Source organism: Calonectris borealis, chromosome 1, assembly GCF_964195595.1.
Source record: "Calonectris borealis chromosome 1, bCalBor7.hap1.2, whole genome shotgun sequence".
Classification (NCBI taxonomy): domain Eukaryota; kingdom Metazoa; phylum Chordata; class Aves; order Procellariiformes; family Procellariidae; genus Calonectris; species Calonectris borealis.
Window position 1 is genome coordinate 95,260,094 of NC_134312.1, and position 16,715 is coordinate 95,276,808.

General features: G+C 41.7%; 1 protein-coding gene across 3 annotated transcripts in view; it reads right to left on the reverse strand.

Annotated features, from left to right (window-relative positions):
- Positions 1-12,653: 12,653 nt before the first annotated feature.
- Positions 12,654-16,715, reverse strand: part of IMPG2 (interphotoreceptor matrix proteoglycan 2) — a 69,770-nt gene continuing 65,708 nt past the window's right edge. For all 3 annotated transcript variants that reach the window (XM_075168091.1, XM_075168081.1, XM_075168100.1), the window contains 3 exons: positions 16,475-16,673; positions 15,772-15,851; positions 12,654-14,884 (listed from right to left, as the gene is read on the reverse strand). In XM_075168091.1, the coding sequence (XP_075024192.1) occupies positions 14,872-14,884; positions 15,772-15,851; positions 16,475-16,673 (292 nt within the window). In that variant the 3' untranslated portion in view covers positions 12,654-14,871. The remainder of the gene's footprint in view (positions 14,885-15,771; positions 15,852-16,474; positions 16,674-16,715) is intronic.

Here is a 16,715-nt window from a genome sequence, read left to right on the forward strand (position 1 = left end):
AGGCTAAAGCAGTATGTTAGCTTTGTGTGGTCAGCTGCATTGGGGGTGCAAATGAGGACAAGGATGAAGTACAATGCTCATGCCAAAAGGTATTGCTGTCAGATACCTTCAAGAGTGGCCATCACATTTTTCTCTTGGAAGTTAAATTCAGATGTCCCTTTTTAGAAAGCTGGGGGGGGAGAGTATCTGGGTTTGAGGACTCCAAGCAGGAGTGAGTCCAGGATCTGAGCAACCCCTCCAGAACCACTGCATGATTAAACACAAGAAAACTGCTTCTTATCTGTTGTTCAGTTTTTCTAAGTTCACCATCAGGTCACTGGATCTTGTTAAATGCCTTTGTATGCAAGATGAAGATGCCTCCGGTTTCAGACAGCTTCTATTACAGGTAAATGGCAAGCCAGTCTTTCTTTTCAATGATTAGCTCGTGCTGTTGAGCTTAGAGTGTAACAATGTGATCAAGGAAAGACAACTGAATATAAGGGAACACAAAGTAGTGTTTAAAGTTGAGATACCTGAGATGAGACGTGAGAAAATCATGTCAGGTGCCATTCAGTGTGCAAGACTCATTCAAGTCCCGCTCTCTGAAGGGAGAAAATGAAAGATTATACTCATACTGTAAGAAATACAGCTAAGGATTGGGAGAAGTTGAGAAAATTAAAGGAGAGAGCAAAGAATCAGAAACTAAAAGGGAAACTAGGGCAGGAAAAATGACAAACAAGAAATAGATAATATACTATTAGCCCACTCACACCTTTTTTCTGTGAGCATTTTCTGGTACATCTAATAGCACTGCAGTCTGCAGTTGGTTGGTTGGTAGTTGTGTGTCATTAAAAAAAAAAATGCATTTGAGTTTTTATTTTATTTATTTATTTGTTCCCCCCTCCTCACCTGGAGATTGAGCTAAAAGGGTTGACTGGACATGTAAAGTCTAGGCACACTTGTATCCATATTTTTGAGTCATTAGTGAATGAAAAGATTTTGCAGTCCTTCAGATTTTGTCTTCAATAACCAAGAAGGAGGATGCCACAGCCTCAAACTGTATGCAAACGTGTGTGTGGAAGTTTTTTTTTCCCTTGCACTTTCCCTTCTTTCTGCAGAAAAGGAGAATGCTGGATTTGGGAGTCTGATTGTTTTCCTCATGTGTTCTGATAGTTTGAGGTATTGATAGGAATCCACTTAGAGGGCTGGAAGGGAATTGTAAAATACTGAAGAAGCAAATGGGCAAATAGTAGTAGTATTCATACAGAAAGTTGGCTGTGTGGTCTGCCGGTCAGGTGCCAAGCACCCACTGTCACTTATGCTGATTATGAAACTGCACCTTAAACATGCAGGTCACTGCCAAAAAGAGGAGTCCCACCATCCCTGGTCCTCAGAAAGCATTCCTTGCCCCCTTGCCAGCATTGGTATCAATGAAGACAGAAGGTCAGTCAATTGATATGATACAGCTAAAATGCTTGTTAGGGCTTGGGTTTTTTGCTGGCTTGGGCTCCCTGCTTGAGCTGAGCACATAACCTCTAGTCGTGACACATTGGCAGCAGAAGTGCCCAGGTGGGCGCAGGGAGAAGGCGCAAAGTAGCACTTTTAGGTAGGTTTAGCAGCCTCTGCAATTGCACCTGTGTTACCCAAAGTTTCCAGGGTGGCCGATACTAAATGCTTGAGTGATCTGTTTTGCCTGAAGGCCTCACCTTAGCTTTGCTGAGGGCTCTTCTGTTACATGGGCAGTTCCACAGACTGAGAGTCTTCCTCTGAAAGTGAAGGTCCAAAAAGCTAGCATCTGGACCTCCCTGATTACAAAGTTAGAGGCAGTTTTTCTTCAAGTGATTATCACCTAGATCTGAAATCTGGGTTTAAGCTTGCCCAGAAGAATGTTACTGCATCCATGGTTACGATGACGTCTGCTCCTACATGGACCACAAGGCTTCTAAGAATTTACTGCAGGGGTCTTTGCAATGTGCAGATGAACCAACGATGAGTTCTCAGTGAACTGTAAGAGCATTTCTCTGCCTTTTGGGAAGCATGGTCCCAGAGGAGCTGGAAATTGTGGGAAGGCACTGGTAGCTTAGACTGTGCACTTTTTGTGAAATGGACAGGTTATTAAACCGCATGGGAACTTTGCTCTGGTTTTACACAGCCTCCAATAAGCCACCTGGTCTGCCTTGCAAATGCCACTGCACTCTGGTTTGAGCTGGTTTTGTGGGGATGACACAGAGTCTGTGGTACCTCCCGTAGCTCCTGGTTTACCTTTTGTTAGAGCAGTGCAAGCTTGTGGTAATGTTTTATGGTCCCTTTCAAAACAGACTTTGTCCCTTTATCTCTTTTTCAGGAGACAGTCTAGTTTCAGCCAGCTTGTAATTGCATTTAAATATGTATCAAATGGTTGGCATTTTTTTTTTGTTCTCCTGGGAAGGAACACTAGAGTAGTGCACCAGCTCACAAAGAGAAGCCATTCATTTTGACAAGAGACAGGAAGCTTGTCAGAACTGACAAGGCAGGCATCTGAAAGCAAGGCTGAAATTAAGCAGTCTTGCCTTCTGTCTGTGCCACAAATACGTAGAAGAATCTGAAGGACATAGGCTGTGGATTAAAATCTTAAATGGATAAGTGCCAAGCAAATCCTAAAATGGGTTAAGCCTTTCTAGCAGGCAGTGGCTGACATGACAGCATCTGGGCCCATGCACTTTCTGGTCCTCTTGAAATTCTTGAGTAACTATTTATGCATTGCACTTAGTTTTGGGGAGTACACCCCTTGAAACCTTGCGCGTTAATTCACCCAGGACTTCCACTGTGGTTCAGCAGCTCAATATGGTTCAGTGGTTCAGTATAATCAATAGCATAGAAGAACTGGAAGTGAATGGAGAAACTGTTAGAGACACCTAAGCGCACACTGTGTTTCAACTAGGACCTGGAGCTTGGTCATTTTGAAATAATGCAAACTTTTCTCTGTTGTACAGGTCCGCTTTTGGTCCTGAATATTTAGTGACTTAGTAGTCCCTGGTGCTTTATTTTAGTAAAGCTTTATTTTAGCTTTTATTTTAGTATGCGTGTATTTGGCAGAGTAAGGATAAAAGCTCAAAGTCACCTGGAAAACTCTAGCAGATGCATGAAAATTTTCCCTGAGGAGCCCTGCCAGACAGTGTACCCAGACACAGGTGGTCAGACCAGGGAGCTAGTGTGACTGGTGTCTGAAGAGACAAAATATGATTTGTAGGATGATGTTTCTGGCAGATTTTTGGTTTAACAAATCTCTCTTAGTTATTTCTAGCTTTGTCTTACTTGATGTGTGTTAATCATACTGATAAAACAGTCAAAGGAGGAATAATAGAATGTCTCTGGTCTGCATTACCATGCCTTTGATCTGTAGTGTTCAAAGTGTACGTGGGGTAATGAAATAAGAATACTTACTGGTTTTTTTGATTAAGAGGCTACAAAACAGCAGGTGCAGATTTGCCAAGGAACCTTAAGAGATTTCTCTGATGTGATTTGTGGTCCTGGTCATTACGTGATGCGAGAGTAGCTGCATGCAGCCTTAGCCAAGAAAACTCCACTTGCTCCAGGATAAAAGTAGAGCTTTAAAAAAGGCAAACAAATTATCTTCTGACTAGTCCAGTCTCGAGTTATTCAGAGAAGCTCCCATATGCCACTAACAAAGATAACATGTATTAAACAGCCAGTAAATTCTGCTATACAAAAAGTGATTTCCACATAAATTGAGAAGAGGAAACTCGGAGGATATTTATGTACCTGTTGCTATGAAGTTTAAAACCAATAGTAACTGCTTGCATGTTTCATACAATAATAATCATCATCATTATCTCCTTTCTAACTCATAGGGAGAAACTGGAGCATGGGAGAGCAAATTTATAAATAAACTGGGTAACTCAAACTCGGACAGTATTCTTGAATAAAAAAGGATAATGTTCAAATGAACTCACTGAGGTGTGGATGCTGATTACTTCAGGCTTCCTTGTTAAGGCTGATATGAGAGCTGCTGAATGTGAAATATTTTATAGTAGTGCTGTCATAGCAGTGATGGTCTAAGAATACAAGCAAGATAAAGCTTGTAGGGACAGAGAATATTGTTACACCTGCTGCAGATGAGATTTCAGTTTGAAAGCCATAAATCCTCCTGTTCCCGGAAAAAGACTGTTGCTGGAAACATGGTAGATCATATTTTAATTTCTGATAGTGAGTGGTAGTAGTATTTGGCATTTAGCTGTCGTCACTCGTCATGTAGGTAGACTAGTTGTACTGGGGGAGAGAAGAGTATTCTGGCCCTCTTTGATCTCTCTACTGAGAAAGCCAAGACGACTTCCAGTTATGATGGTGGATTTTGTGTGTGTGTGAGATACAAACACCTGTTTATTTTCCATAAAACAATAAGTCAGCAGATGGTAAAGGTTTTTATCCATGCTGCTCAAGCTGGATTTGTACCAGTAAGTTGGAGGTGAAAGGTACCATATGGTACTGTTAATCCCCAAAGCATTCGTTATTCCTGAAATAATTTTCAACACCTTTTAGTGTTGACATCTCTCTTTCATTAATGTCCGTGCTTATTTATGTGGACAATGTTCAGATGAAGTGTAACTTAGAGTATTTGGGTTTGTGTTCTTTTATGTGAGTGTTCCTGAGATTCAGTGCCAACTAGAAAATTAACTGCCCTTGGATAGCGAGTTGGGGGCTTATGTGAAATGAATTGGTCATCTCATTGCAGTCTCCAGCGGATATGGACTGTCACTGGCAGCCTCAGCAGAGATGCAGACTGCAAATAAGTGTGATATAACTTAGGAAGTGATATGTGTTCTGGTGGATAATATCTAATTATTACTACAAAAAATGTCTTCTTGTGAACAATGGCCAGTGCTTATTATCACTGCTGGCAAGAATCTACCAGACCAAGATGAGACTGTTCTGAGGATCTGGGAGCAGAGCTTATTTATGATACAGGGAGGATATTAAAGATTGGACCTTGGTGACTGCGTGGGTGGGTGGCAGTTTTGGAGGGAGATGCTAAGGAAAAGATCAGCATTGAAGAACTTGACTTAGACCACAAGATTTCAAGACTGGCCCGTGACCAACTCTGGAGCCATAGGACACGCTTAGGGATTCAATGGCTGGATGTTCTTCAGGCTGGTAAGTGTCCAGACGGGGATATTCAGCCAGCTTTCCGCGGAAAGCACCCTGATTGCAACACACTGCCTCTAGAACAGGACTGAAGCATGTTTAATTTGACCGTAATGAGGAAATATGTTTAACTTGACTGCATCATCACTGAAACAGCTTCAGCTTCAGTACAGATACTGCACTGGTAGGTGGAAAATACTAGTGCTTGAATCAAGGCTGTTTGGCTGAACAGCTCTGTCTTCTATGGAATGTTATATATTATAAAATCATGTCAGTAAATACCGTTTATGTATAAAGAAACACAACCAGAAGCTTTTAATCTTCAGAAACATCTTGTAGCAGATTTTTCAGAAATGTGTCAGTATCTGAGTTGACAAGTTGCTTGTTAAAAGTGATAGACTTAAGCATTCCAGCATGATTTAAAGAAATAATTAAAAGCAAGAAAAATGTCAAAGCTTATGCTGACACTTTGAATAGAACTGCATTTATTCAGTCTTCCTTTAAGAAGCCAAGACTGTGCCAGTAGTTAATGTCTCCTGCAGAGCAGTCAGTATGGAACCAGTTTCTATAGTCAGCTATGAGGAGAGCTGTCCTCAGACCCCTGAAACCAGAGAACACTTTTGTCTTTGTGGTTCTGTCTGCTCAGGAGATACTGGAAAATGTCAGTTTTGCAGCTGCTGTTTCAGTGTTACCATCCTTGGCAGTGTGCAGTGCCCAGCACCCTTCCAGCCTGCCCTGTTTGGAGAACCCAGCACAAGCGCTGGGAGTATGCCAAAAGCAAGTACCCACAAATATGTAGCATCCACCAAAGCTAGCGCACCGCTTCTCAGCCAAACTGAACTGCCCTGTAATCACTGGGGGAGCAGGCCTGGCCTCCCTACTCACAGGAAGGCGTGGATAGGGGTCTTGCTGAGAGGACACTCGCTGTCAATGTGGGTGCAATGAAGAGGGGAATGCTGGCTGCCCCTGTGGGATGATCCTTTCCAGGCCAGCAATTGCCAGCCGCTCCAGCAGTTGCTGCCGCCAGACTGGTTTTCCAGAGCTCTGCTGCTGATCAGGGCAGTGGATCAGCACTGATCAAGCCATCACTTGTGTTGTCCTGTGTGTTCCCCTGCTACAGGCCTGGAGCCAGCTGTGCCATGCACAGACTAGCTCAGTGATGGAAGCAGCCTGAGTGGCCTCATGTAGGATAGCTTACCCACAAAGACAAGTTAACCTACACTGAACTTCAGCCTGTGCTACCCTGCGCAGGACCTTTACCTGTAGACCATTGGCCTGAATCCAAGCTAAGGTAATAGTCTTCCCTTTTAGTATGATGTTGACTGTTTGCAGTCTGTATATTATATGGCAACTTTACTGAGCTGACAGTTGCTTGGCAGGCTGTGATTGCTTTTGGCTTTCTTGATGATGCTCAGGAGAACCACGTATGTCCATATGGTATTTTGAAGGCAGCTGCAAATGAGATTTAGTCAGTTGGATTCAACCAAAAATCTTGTAACTACAATAGGCTGGTACATCTCTTCTTGCTTCTTGGGATGGAGAATGAGACTCCAGACATGGCTATTTGGTCACCTTTTGGTACCTTAAAAAATGGAGAAAGCATAGTATCTCTGCCCCACATCAACAGGTATAGAGGTGCAGACAGTCAGCCGTGCCCTTGAATTGGAATGAATATGAGAAGGACTTTATACATCTGGCATCTTAAATAGCTATCAATAAAACAATCCTGTATCTCAGTGAGATCCTCTGCTGCATTTTGATTTTAAAAATAAAACAAAAACCACTACACCAGCTTTGGAAAAAGCTCTTGCAATATTTTATTACAGAAATATTCAATTACACATTGAAAATGAAGACATGACTGGATTGATAGGAGGACATTCTCTTCTCAGCCTCTGAATAAAGGAAGCTTAGGGTCCGAGTGGTATCTGGAAGTTGCTAGTGATAAAAGTTTTGCCATAGTGGCATGCAAGTTTAGAGTTTGGGGGTAAGGATCTGAGTATGCACTAATTATGACAAGAGATAATAAAAATAGAAAAGTTCATTTGAGAAGTTAAGGAAGGACAGCCTATGTTATGAAAAAAACTGAAACATTGTTTGCTTTTTCTTTATATGTTGGTGGAAAAAATGTGGAAAAGTAGAGATTTCAAATTGTGAGTTTTGGCACTAGTAAGAAACTCAAGTGCTCTTCCCCTCAGCCCTTCCTCGCCCAGTTTGAAGGTATTCTTTGCCTTGGCTCTAGTTCATTTCATAGTTCATTTCAGAGGTTAGATTTTTAACTCCGGTTTTACCATGCTCTGTGTGTGGAAAAATAGAGCAGATGTTTCAGTGCACATACCAAACAGACAGAGAGTTGAAATGAGTATTTCCTAGAGTGCCTCATGTCCTGCAGTGGAAATGTCCCTCCAGGCTTCCTCCAAAGCTCAAGGAATTCTGCTCCTTTCACTGCTGTTGTGACAATACATCTGTCCTGCCCTTAGTAAGAGCCTTTAAACCCAGAGGTGGACAGGACTGCTTGCTTTCTGTTGCAGTGTGCCCAAGGCTACAGTTTCACTTAGACTTTTGTTTCTGACTTCTTGTTGCTGACCCAGACTGTAGTCAAGCTTTGTCTTTTGTCCGTTTTTCTCCCCTTCTTTTCCCCCTTCTTCCCACTCCCAAAAGCATCCTGAAGTGGGATCCAGTTGACACAGATGTAGAGCAGTTAGTATGGCTGTTGCTAGTGGGCTGGGTTGAATGCTTCTTTAAGTTGAACCAAGTCCTAATTACGCCCTTCCAAGCTGAAGCCCTCTGATATTGTTTGCACTAACTAGAGGGGAGAAAGCTCAAAGTGGCAGGGTTTTGAGGCAAGCACAGTGTAGATCAGCAGAAGTCCTGAAATGCTCAAGTAACTCCAGCTGTGTGAGACAGCTGATGATCTTAGAAAATCCCATCAAAGAGTAAGTAATTGTATTTTGCTGTACCAGGTCTGTTTTTCAGAATGAATTGCATGTGCGTTTTTGCATGGTCTGACATTTAAAACTGGATAAATACTTTTGGTTTCCAAATTTGGTCCCTGAATGCATCCTCTGTTTGCTGACTGATCTTTGCTAGATTTGAGGTTTCCTATTTCCCAGAGCAGAACGCGGACTGTGCACAGCCATTTTGACATCGTACTGCAAGAGGCTTAGTTAACTAGAGCTGGTTTTAAAAATGTTCATGAGAGATTCACATGAGGACTGAAGAATTCACGTATTTGGTTTTCTATATTACAGGGCTGAATAGCTCTCCTATTTTTGCTGGGTTTTCTTGTGTTTTTTTCCCTATGATCTGCCAGCTCAAGTTTTTCGTGTTATAAAATCATCTGCTTTTTGCACACAAATAATTAAACAGTGGGAAGTTTTGTTATATGTTTATGGAACATACTGGTCAGCACAGCTAATCGGGTTTTTATATTACGATGTGGAACACTTTGCAATGCTCCATCTGGAGAGGAACGGTTGATGGTTTACAAGTTTGTTCACAGGCAGCTGAGGGTACTTGATACAAGACAGTTCTCACATAGGTGCTGAGCAGTGAAGCTGCAGAACCTCAGCTATACTCGGTCGTGCACATCCCTCGCTAATATTTCAGAAGTAAAATTTTCCAATTAACCTCCTTTGCTAGATACATATGCTGTAGTTAATCCTTCCTCCCTGCTTATCTCTGGATGTGGCAGCTGCAGGTTGCAGAGGGCCTGACTGGGCAAAACAGTCAGAGTTCGGCACTCCCCTCCGCAAAGCAATATTAAGGATAATTAGCCAGGAGCAGCTTATTGACTTGAACATATCAAACCATAGTGATTATGGGATGTTTCTCCTCTTCTTTATATAGAAAAAAAAAACCCTAAAAATAATAACCTGTTCATTTACTTTGTTGCTTCTTACATGACTTTATTCCTTCTTTCCAGGCTAAATGATCCCTTTTTGGAAACTGGCTTATGCTGCCTGCAAACGGTGGACTGGTTCTCTGCTTCGAATGTCTTACCAGCAGCTTCCGTTTCCTTTTTTCTTGGCAGGTAAGTGCTTTGCCCTTTGAAAAATGTCAGTGGAGTCATGTGGTGTGCTGAGAGATACAAAACCCCAAAACACTTACCATCAGCCTTACTCTTAAGTCATCTACCCACTAGTTGTGCTTTCTGTTAGCTTGGTGTATTCAGTGTTGCATTAGATGTGACATCCCATCAGGAGCTATATGCATAATGCAAAAGATTTGACTCTCTTGAAAGGTCAATCTCCGCACGTGTGAGGCTCCCAGTCATGTTCACTGCAACCCTTGGGAGGGTATTTCAGTGTGGGGTTGGTTGGTTTGTTTGATGTTTTTAAAGCAGGTACGCATGAGCTGACATTATAAATGCTCGTGTGGAGGGGAGAAGGGCAAAGTGAGAACTCCTCGTGGAGAAGCACTGTAGAACCACACTGCCTTCCCACCATGGCTGTGGGTTTCCATTCATGTGTGAGGGGAGCAGGTAGACCGCAAACACTAAAAATGTAAGTGTGGGGAGATGTTTTTATTTTTTTGTTATTGTTTGTTCTTTTGGTTTGTTCTTTTTAATCAGAACTTTAAATAAGAAATAACAAAAGAAAAAGAAAATAAAAAAGCTGTGCAGTGGTCTCTGGTTTACTGGAGCACCGTATAAAGCATTTTTGTGGATCAAAACCCTCTGATCTTCCCATCTGAAAATAGGGACAGGAAGAACAGGCACTCCTTTACTGAGCAGATGACTGGAACTGTGAACAGTGAACTGCAGCCAGCAGTTACCTGTAGGTCGTGCTAGGAGACTTGAGCCCTGCGCTGCTGCTAGGAATGCTTTGCATCCCCCTCCCTTTATGGGACGAGAGATCATTTAATCGCTGTGTAATCCTCTTTAAGTGGAGCTGAGTGATTTTCCTTGTAGCTGTCTCCCATGAGTAGATGGAGGTCTTTCACTCTTGGGATTGCTTGTATGCTCACCTCTGAGAGTCTGCCTCTTCCCTTGCCCTCTTTTATCCAGCCACATGCCCACATTACTGCATAAAGTTTTGATGTATGGCCAAATCCATTATTGTTCCTGCTTTCATTTCTGTTCAAGTTACGTCAGCCTTTCCAGAAAGGCATAGTTTCCCCATCTGGTAATCAGCTGTGGAGATGCAATCGCAACTCCAGTTGACACTAACTCTGATTTGTGTTTAATATGAGACTTCTGAATAACATTTCAACCTCCAATGATTCAAGACAGATAGAATTTTTTGTTGTTTGGGTTGTATCAATGAGAGCTGGTGATGGGGGATCCCCTTATAAAAGGTCAGGCTTTATGTGTAATTTACTCCAACTTGTATATTTAATACATAAACATAGTCCTTAGATGTGCTGACAGTAAAATTGATTTAAAAAATAATAAATTGGCATGCGTCCACAAAATTCCAGTACTGAGTGTATTGTTCATCCCGACACAAGTAAGAGTCGAAATCTGGGTTTGTGTTGAATTGGAAACACAGGAAAGCTAAAAGCACATGCTTTGAGGTGGTGAGGTGGTGTTCAGCTGGCTCCTTCTGAACAGCTGTAGCACCCCAGGCAAGCTGTCATTTAGTCCTGCAACCTGCTGTCATCCTCCAAGCAGAGGTGACTCCTGTGAGTGTGTTTCCCACTGCTAACTGCAGCGGGTGACCCAGCAAGGAGGGTGAAAGGCAGCATGGGCAAGAGGCCAAGAGGACAGGAAGTCAACTAAAATTCCTGGGGGTCATTTATGATCTGGAGTAGGAGAGCCAACTAGTGTTGAATGTGGCAAAAACAAAACTTCCCTGCTTGGGCTGACAAATGAAAAAATTCCCTTTCCTGGCCCAGAAATAGCTTTGAATTCTTTTTTTTTCAGTTGAGAAACCAAAGCAAATGGATGGATGTTATGTAGAACATAAAGCGTCTGTTCCCAAACTGGATCAAGTAGTGGAAAGATAAGACAGAAATGCTGCTGGTGTTATAGTACACTTCAAGTAAACAAAGTGCCACGAAATTGCTGTGTGCTTTCTGCTAATATTTAAATAGTAACAATGCCCCTTTGTATGCTGTACAAAGTCAGTCTGTGTCTGTCCTATAGTGCTTACAGATAGACAGATAAATTGGTGTTTGCTTTGTGTTTTAATAGGATGAGATGACTGTTCCTGCACTGGAGCTCTAGCACTTTAGCATGCCTGCTGTCCACAGACTCCATGTGGAGTCCTCTCATGCTCCTTTTGCAGCCTTTCACAACAAGGACCAATTCCAGCAGGTCTGATGAGGAACGTGAGTGAGAGTCTTGATTGTTAAAGGCTTCTTCCATTTTAGCAATTAAGCTGTAAATTCTTAAAAATCTAAACTTTATCCATGCTTCCTTGTTTTGGGGGAGATAGGAGAAACTCATCGTTTCAGCTATCTCTGAGGACCTGAAGAAATCTTTTCTGGGACCAAATTGTTACACAGCGGTACATGAAGTCCAGAGACTGGACCATAACAGAAGAGCTAAAAGATATGGAGTAACTGACTATTTTTTTGCTGGGCAAGGCTCTGTCCTTTGCTAAAAAGCTACCACATAAAAGGCAAGCACACAGTCCTGAAATGCTGTCAGTCTTGCAGCTCTGAATGCTTGTTCTCTGTTTGAATTTCCAGCCATGGTAGAATTCTACCACTGCGGACTGGTGCCCTGAGGTGTAAAAGGGAAGGCCTTGAGAGACCCCAAAAATAGTACAGGCAGAACTTACACCCAGTGGTTTCTGCAGGACATGGCACTGTGGTCTAAAATGGGTTGCTGTATGTTTGAGATCCTCTGTTAAAGGGGCAGCTGGCAGTGTCATGGCCTCGTTTTTGTCTGTGTTTCAAGCCTTGAGGGGGGCCACAGAAGCCGATAGACCTGTCAGCGTTCAATAAACAGTAACTGCTTTTGTGCATGTTCTTAAATCAAGCCAAGTCATTCAAACCTGCACTTTTTACTTTTAGCAAGTGAAAAACTGCTTGTTAACTGATAACAAGTGCTGGTAGATTTGTACACAGAGCTGGTTTGGGTTTTTTTTTTTCTGTTAGGATATTTAGAGTTCTTTGTGTCTGCCTTGGATTGGGAAAGTAGCAAAGAAAGGGAGTTCATTAAGTCCTTCTTGGTGTGTTGTAAAATGCATCATCAGTTTAGGTGAAGAGGTTTGAAGGGGGGGGTGCGTGTTTGATTTTGTTTTTAAGACTTCAAGGTCACCTAAGTAACAACGTTTTGGCTCTTTGATTAGAGCCAAAACATCTTCAAAATGGGGAAAGAGCTTAACTGAAAGCAAAGCACTCAGTTATGTGCTTTTCAGCATGAATTTTCAGAATATAACCTCGCAAGTGATAACGAACTACATTTGGCACTTTTGTTAGCAAAGGAGTTTAACAGCTTAACCAACTCTGTTTAAAAAAAACCAACCAACCAAACAACAACCTTCTGATTCTACATGGACAAATCATCATGGCTAAGATACCTTCTCTCTTCATATCAAACTCATAGTCTCGAGATTAATTTTATAGAAAAAATATTTTGGAAACAATTTTTTATTGTAGTGAAAATAAGATACCATCATGTTCATATGTATATACACACACACACACACACACAAAGAAAAGATTCACTGTATATACACTGAAATGCCTCATACTCAGTGCAACCAAGACTCTCCTCAGCTTGTGCGCAGCAATACCAGAGTACCTTTAAAACATGCCTGATCCCAGCCACCATCCACTGTTGCACTTAGCAGGAGCAGCACTGAAGCCATTTCCCAGGGGTGGCAGCCCAGCTCACAGAAACAAGTCACAAGTTGATGCCTACCCTGAGCCCAGTGCTTCTCCACATTGTACAGTTACCATGATCACAGGCCCTGGTGTTACAGGATGGCTCAGCCGTGCTGCTGCAGGGGCAGGAGAGTGGGCTGTGCCTCAGAAACTCCGGACCAGCTGCTCCGAGAGCCCTGGCTCACCCAGCAGAACGGGGCCTCTGTCTCATAACATCTGGTCACAACAATGTTCAGCAGCACCATATCACTTCCTGCTGTCTTGCGTTATTTGGGCTTACAGTGGTTTATGTAAGCATTTCTTTGACAGATGTGTGGCTCTGATACCCATTCCCTGCCACTCAAGGCAAGAAGATACTACGCAAGTGATGCAGTGAGGTTCTCCAGAAGACGTGGAATTGCATTGAAATATTCACTTGTTTAGCTAAGCCACCTATAGACAAGTCAGTAACTCTCGCTATCGCTTAACTTTAAAAAGTATCAGCTGGCTGTTGGCACATGTGGGCCAAGAACTACAGACTTAGTAGAAATAACAAATAACTTGGCCTTGTTTGCTAGCAGAAGCTAATGTGAGACTATTAGTGCCCTAACACTGACAGCCTTAAACAAGAGACACTGTGTGACTGAACAGAGCCCCAACACACCTTAACATGTAGTCAGAACTCTCTTCATAACTTGAAGATAAAACTCCGTTTCTGTACCTCAGAGGTCCCCATCTCAATTCAGCTATTTTACAATGCTTCAGGCTGACTTCTGTTTAAGGAATTCTACACCGACTTCCACTACGCCAAGAATAATCTTATTTTTCCCTTCCCCATAGGAGAATGCTACCGTCTATCAAATATGCATGCACTTAAGTACCACAGCCTGCTTTTGAAACAGAGCTCATGGCAGGCTATTGCCCAGTTCAGTAAAGAAAATTCAAATATTAGTTGGCTGAATTCAACATTGAGTAAACACTAAATATAATTTTAAAAAGGATGGGCACAAATACCACTGTAGTATTTCATCATTAAACTATTCATCGTTCTATTTCAACAATTAAATCCATTATGAAGATAAGCTAGTAGGGAAATACATAACAAATAAATAATGCGTATTAACTTATAAAATATCAAACAAATTGTCTACATACCAAAAAGGTCAATGTTAGTCACTTAAGCTTCACAGAATGTTTGTATGACAGAAGCCCTTCTGTGCCCCAGCCTGTGTGTCTGCCAGGAACAGCCGGAGAACCAACCACCTCGGCTTTAAAACCACTGTACTGTAGAAGTACTGCCCTGCCTTGGCTGAGGCGCCCCGTGGGGTCACTGACAGGCAGTGGTGACGCTTCTTGTGGGGAGAGCCTTTAGGAGGCCTGCAGGCTCGGTACTATGTTGTGTTTTGCTAATGCCAAGTGACAAAATGTACATCAGGCATCTGTACAAAAGAACAGTTTTTCCAGTGAGGTTATGTTTGTGTTTATAATGGGAATGCTTTAAGATAACGCTAACATAATTCTAGCACAATAGTTCTCCCCTACAAATCATTCGCGTGCAAACCAAATATTTCTTTCCACTAGTGTTTTATACCTGTGAAATCGCTACAGTAGCCTCCAGTGAGGGGATAAATGCCAGACAGCGATTTTAAATGTGCATTTTATTTCGGCTGTGCATGTATCTTCTCTTACCTGAGGAAATCGTTTGCCTTGGTATACAAACTTTCACTGTCCGTTTCAGAGTTAAAGAAAAATGAACTTTCATAACCTCTGTCACTTCTGATCACCTCTTAAAAATGTCACTTTACACAGAAAAGCCAGAAGTAATTGAGATAAACAGACATCTGTACATTTTAGCCATTCATTTAGAAAACATCTGTATCCATCCATGCAATGTTAAGACTATAAGTAACTTTGCAGTTACATCTGAGCCCATTGCTATGGCAACAAGGTAGTCTTTATCTCCCACATGCATTCTACGGATTTCTTTTTTTCTTAAAGCAGCTTCCTGAAATGAAAAACAGAGAAGCAATGATTAAGTTAGTCTCTTTCAAACATTGGATTCAAGCCTTATATGAGGCAGCCCTTACTACTTTCCAGCTGTGGAAAATTTAGACGCTGATCCTTTTCAAGATGAAAAAATGAACAACTGACATGGAAAAATGTGAACTGCTGTTATTTTCAATTAAAAAAAAAGTATAGTTGATGATCTTGGAACACAAGATTTTTGCTACTGTAGCTATTTTTAATAGAGTCCCAAGAAATTGTACTACAGTACCTTTCAAACTAACCCAGCTAGCTGTAATTTGCTGCTTGCTACTGTGAGAGTACAGCTCATAGAAGTGCTATGAGAAGTGCCATTCCTTGATGGCCTTTTTCATGGTTACCTTTCATCAAAGTACACAGCTCAGCTTGATTAATTGTTTAGAATTGTAAACTTTTTGTTATGGTAGGTGCCCACGGTACCAGACAGGATCATACCAGTGATCTGTTGGTTTTTAGTTAGTTGCCAAGTCTTGAGAACTCAAGATAAACTAACATGCTTTTAAAATTTCTATTTTAAATAGAACACTAGGCAATAGTAACTACACTAGAAGAGTTAAGAAGGTTTTATCTGTGCTTTCAGGGACTTAAATTGATGTTGGTGCTTCTCTGACATCTATTAACTTTGGGATTCCTCTTCACTGCTTTTAACGTACTTTCTGGGGCTATCTACTTTTGACACTGATTATTTTCAGTACTTTAAAAGGGTTGAACCTCTTCAGAAATAATGTTGAAATCTTAACCTCTAGTGTCCCAGCATTTCTAGATCCTTTATATGAAAAATACAGTACCGTAGTAAAGGCCACATGAGAAAACATCAAAGGAGTTACCCAGACAAGACATTTCACTCACATTTGATGCTGCCTAACAAACTCTGCAAACTGACGGTCTTTAGCGTAGAGTTCTATAATTCGAATTCTGTCCTGAATTTCCTAGAATACAAGAAACACAATTGTAAGAACATAATAGAAATTAGAATACTACTGAAATAACTGATTTCTGGTTTTTGGAAAATAAAGCTCCAAAGCTTTGCTATTTCAAGGAGTTGAGCTTGAAATTGGGCAGTCCAATACTAAAATTCTTCTTTACTCTGGATACTGTGTATAGAGCAAGAAAGGAGAAGGATGTGATTTAACTTGCAGGTTATAGAAAGACCTAAACTTTAAAACAAAACAAAAAAAAAAAGAAAAAACACACCAAACCCTGTGAAAAGGCCTGGATGCGCCAGGTTTTCACTGTATAACTACTCTTACATAAGGTAGTTGGCATTAAAAGCTAAAGGCTGTGTCGAGCAATACAGCAAACCTCCCCAACTCCTGCGAAGTTACTTAAGCAGTCAGCTCCTTTATCATGTGATCAGGTCAGAACACACCCATTCCTTTCTCTATACCTAATAGCAAGCAGGGAAAGAAATTCTTTCTCTCTTCTCTTAAATAGGTGCAGCAGCCATAGTTGCAACTTGTTTGTCTAGAACATAGACACTGGGGAAAGACTGGGCCCACCTCTCAGGTTTACATGATCTTTTCCATGCCACTATGAAAACAAGGTTATTTACCTCCTTAGTAAGCTCACTGTTTTCATAAATGTGCCTGATCTCTTCACTGCTGTAGTCTGTGGATGTCTCTGCACTGGTAGAACTGTAGGACGTTAGCTGGGGGTATCTCCGGTAATAATGGCTGTAGCCAGTCGTATCACTTTCGTACATGGGGTTGTATTTAACCGCATTCTCAATGGACGAGAGGCTATCACCCTGCCTGGGGGAGCAATAAACACACTGTGAGCTTCTCTGCAGCCTG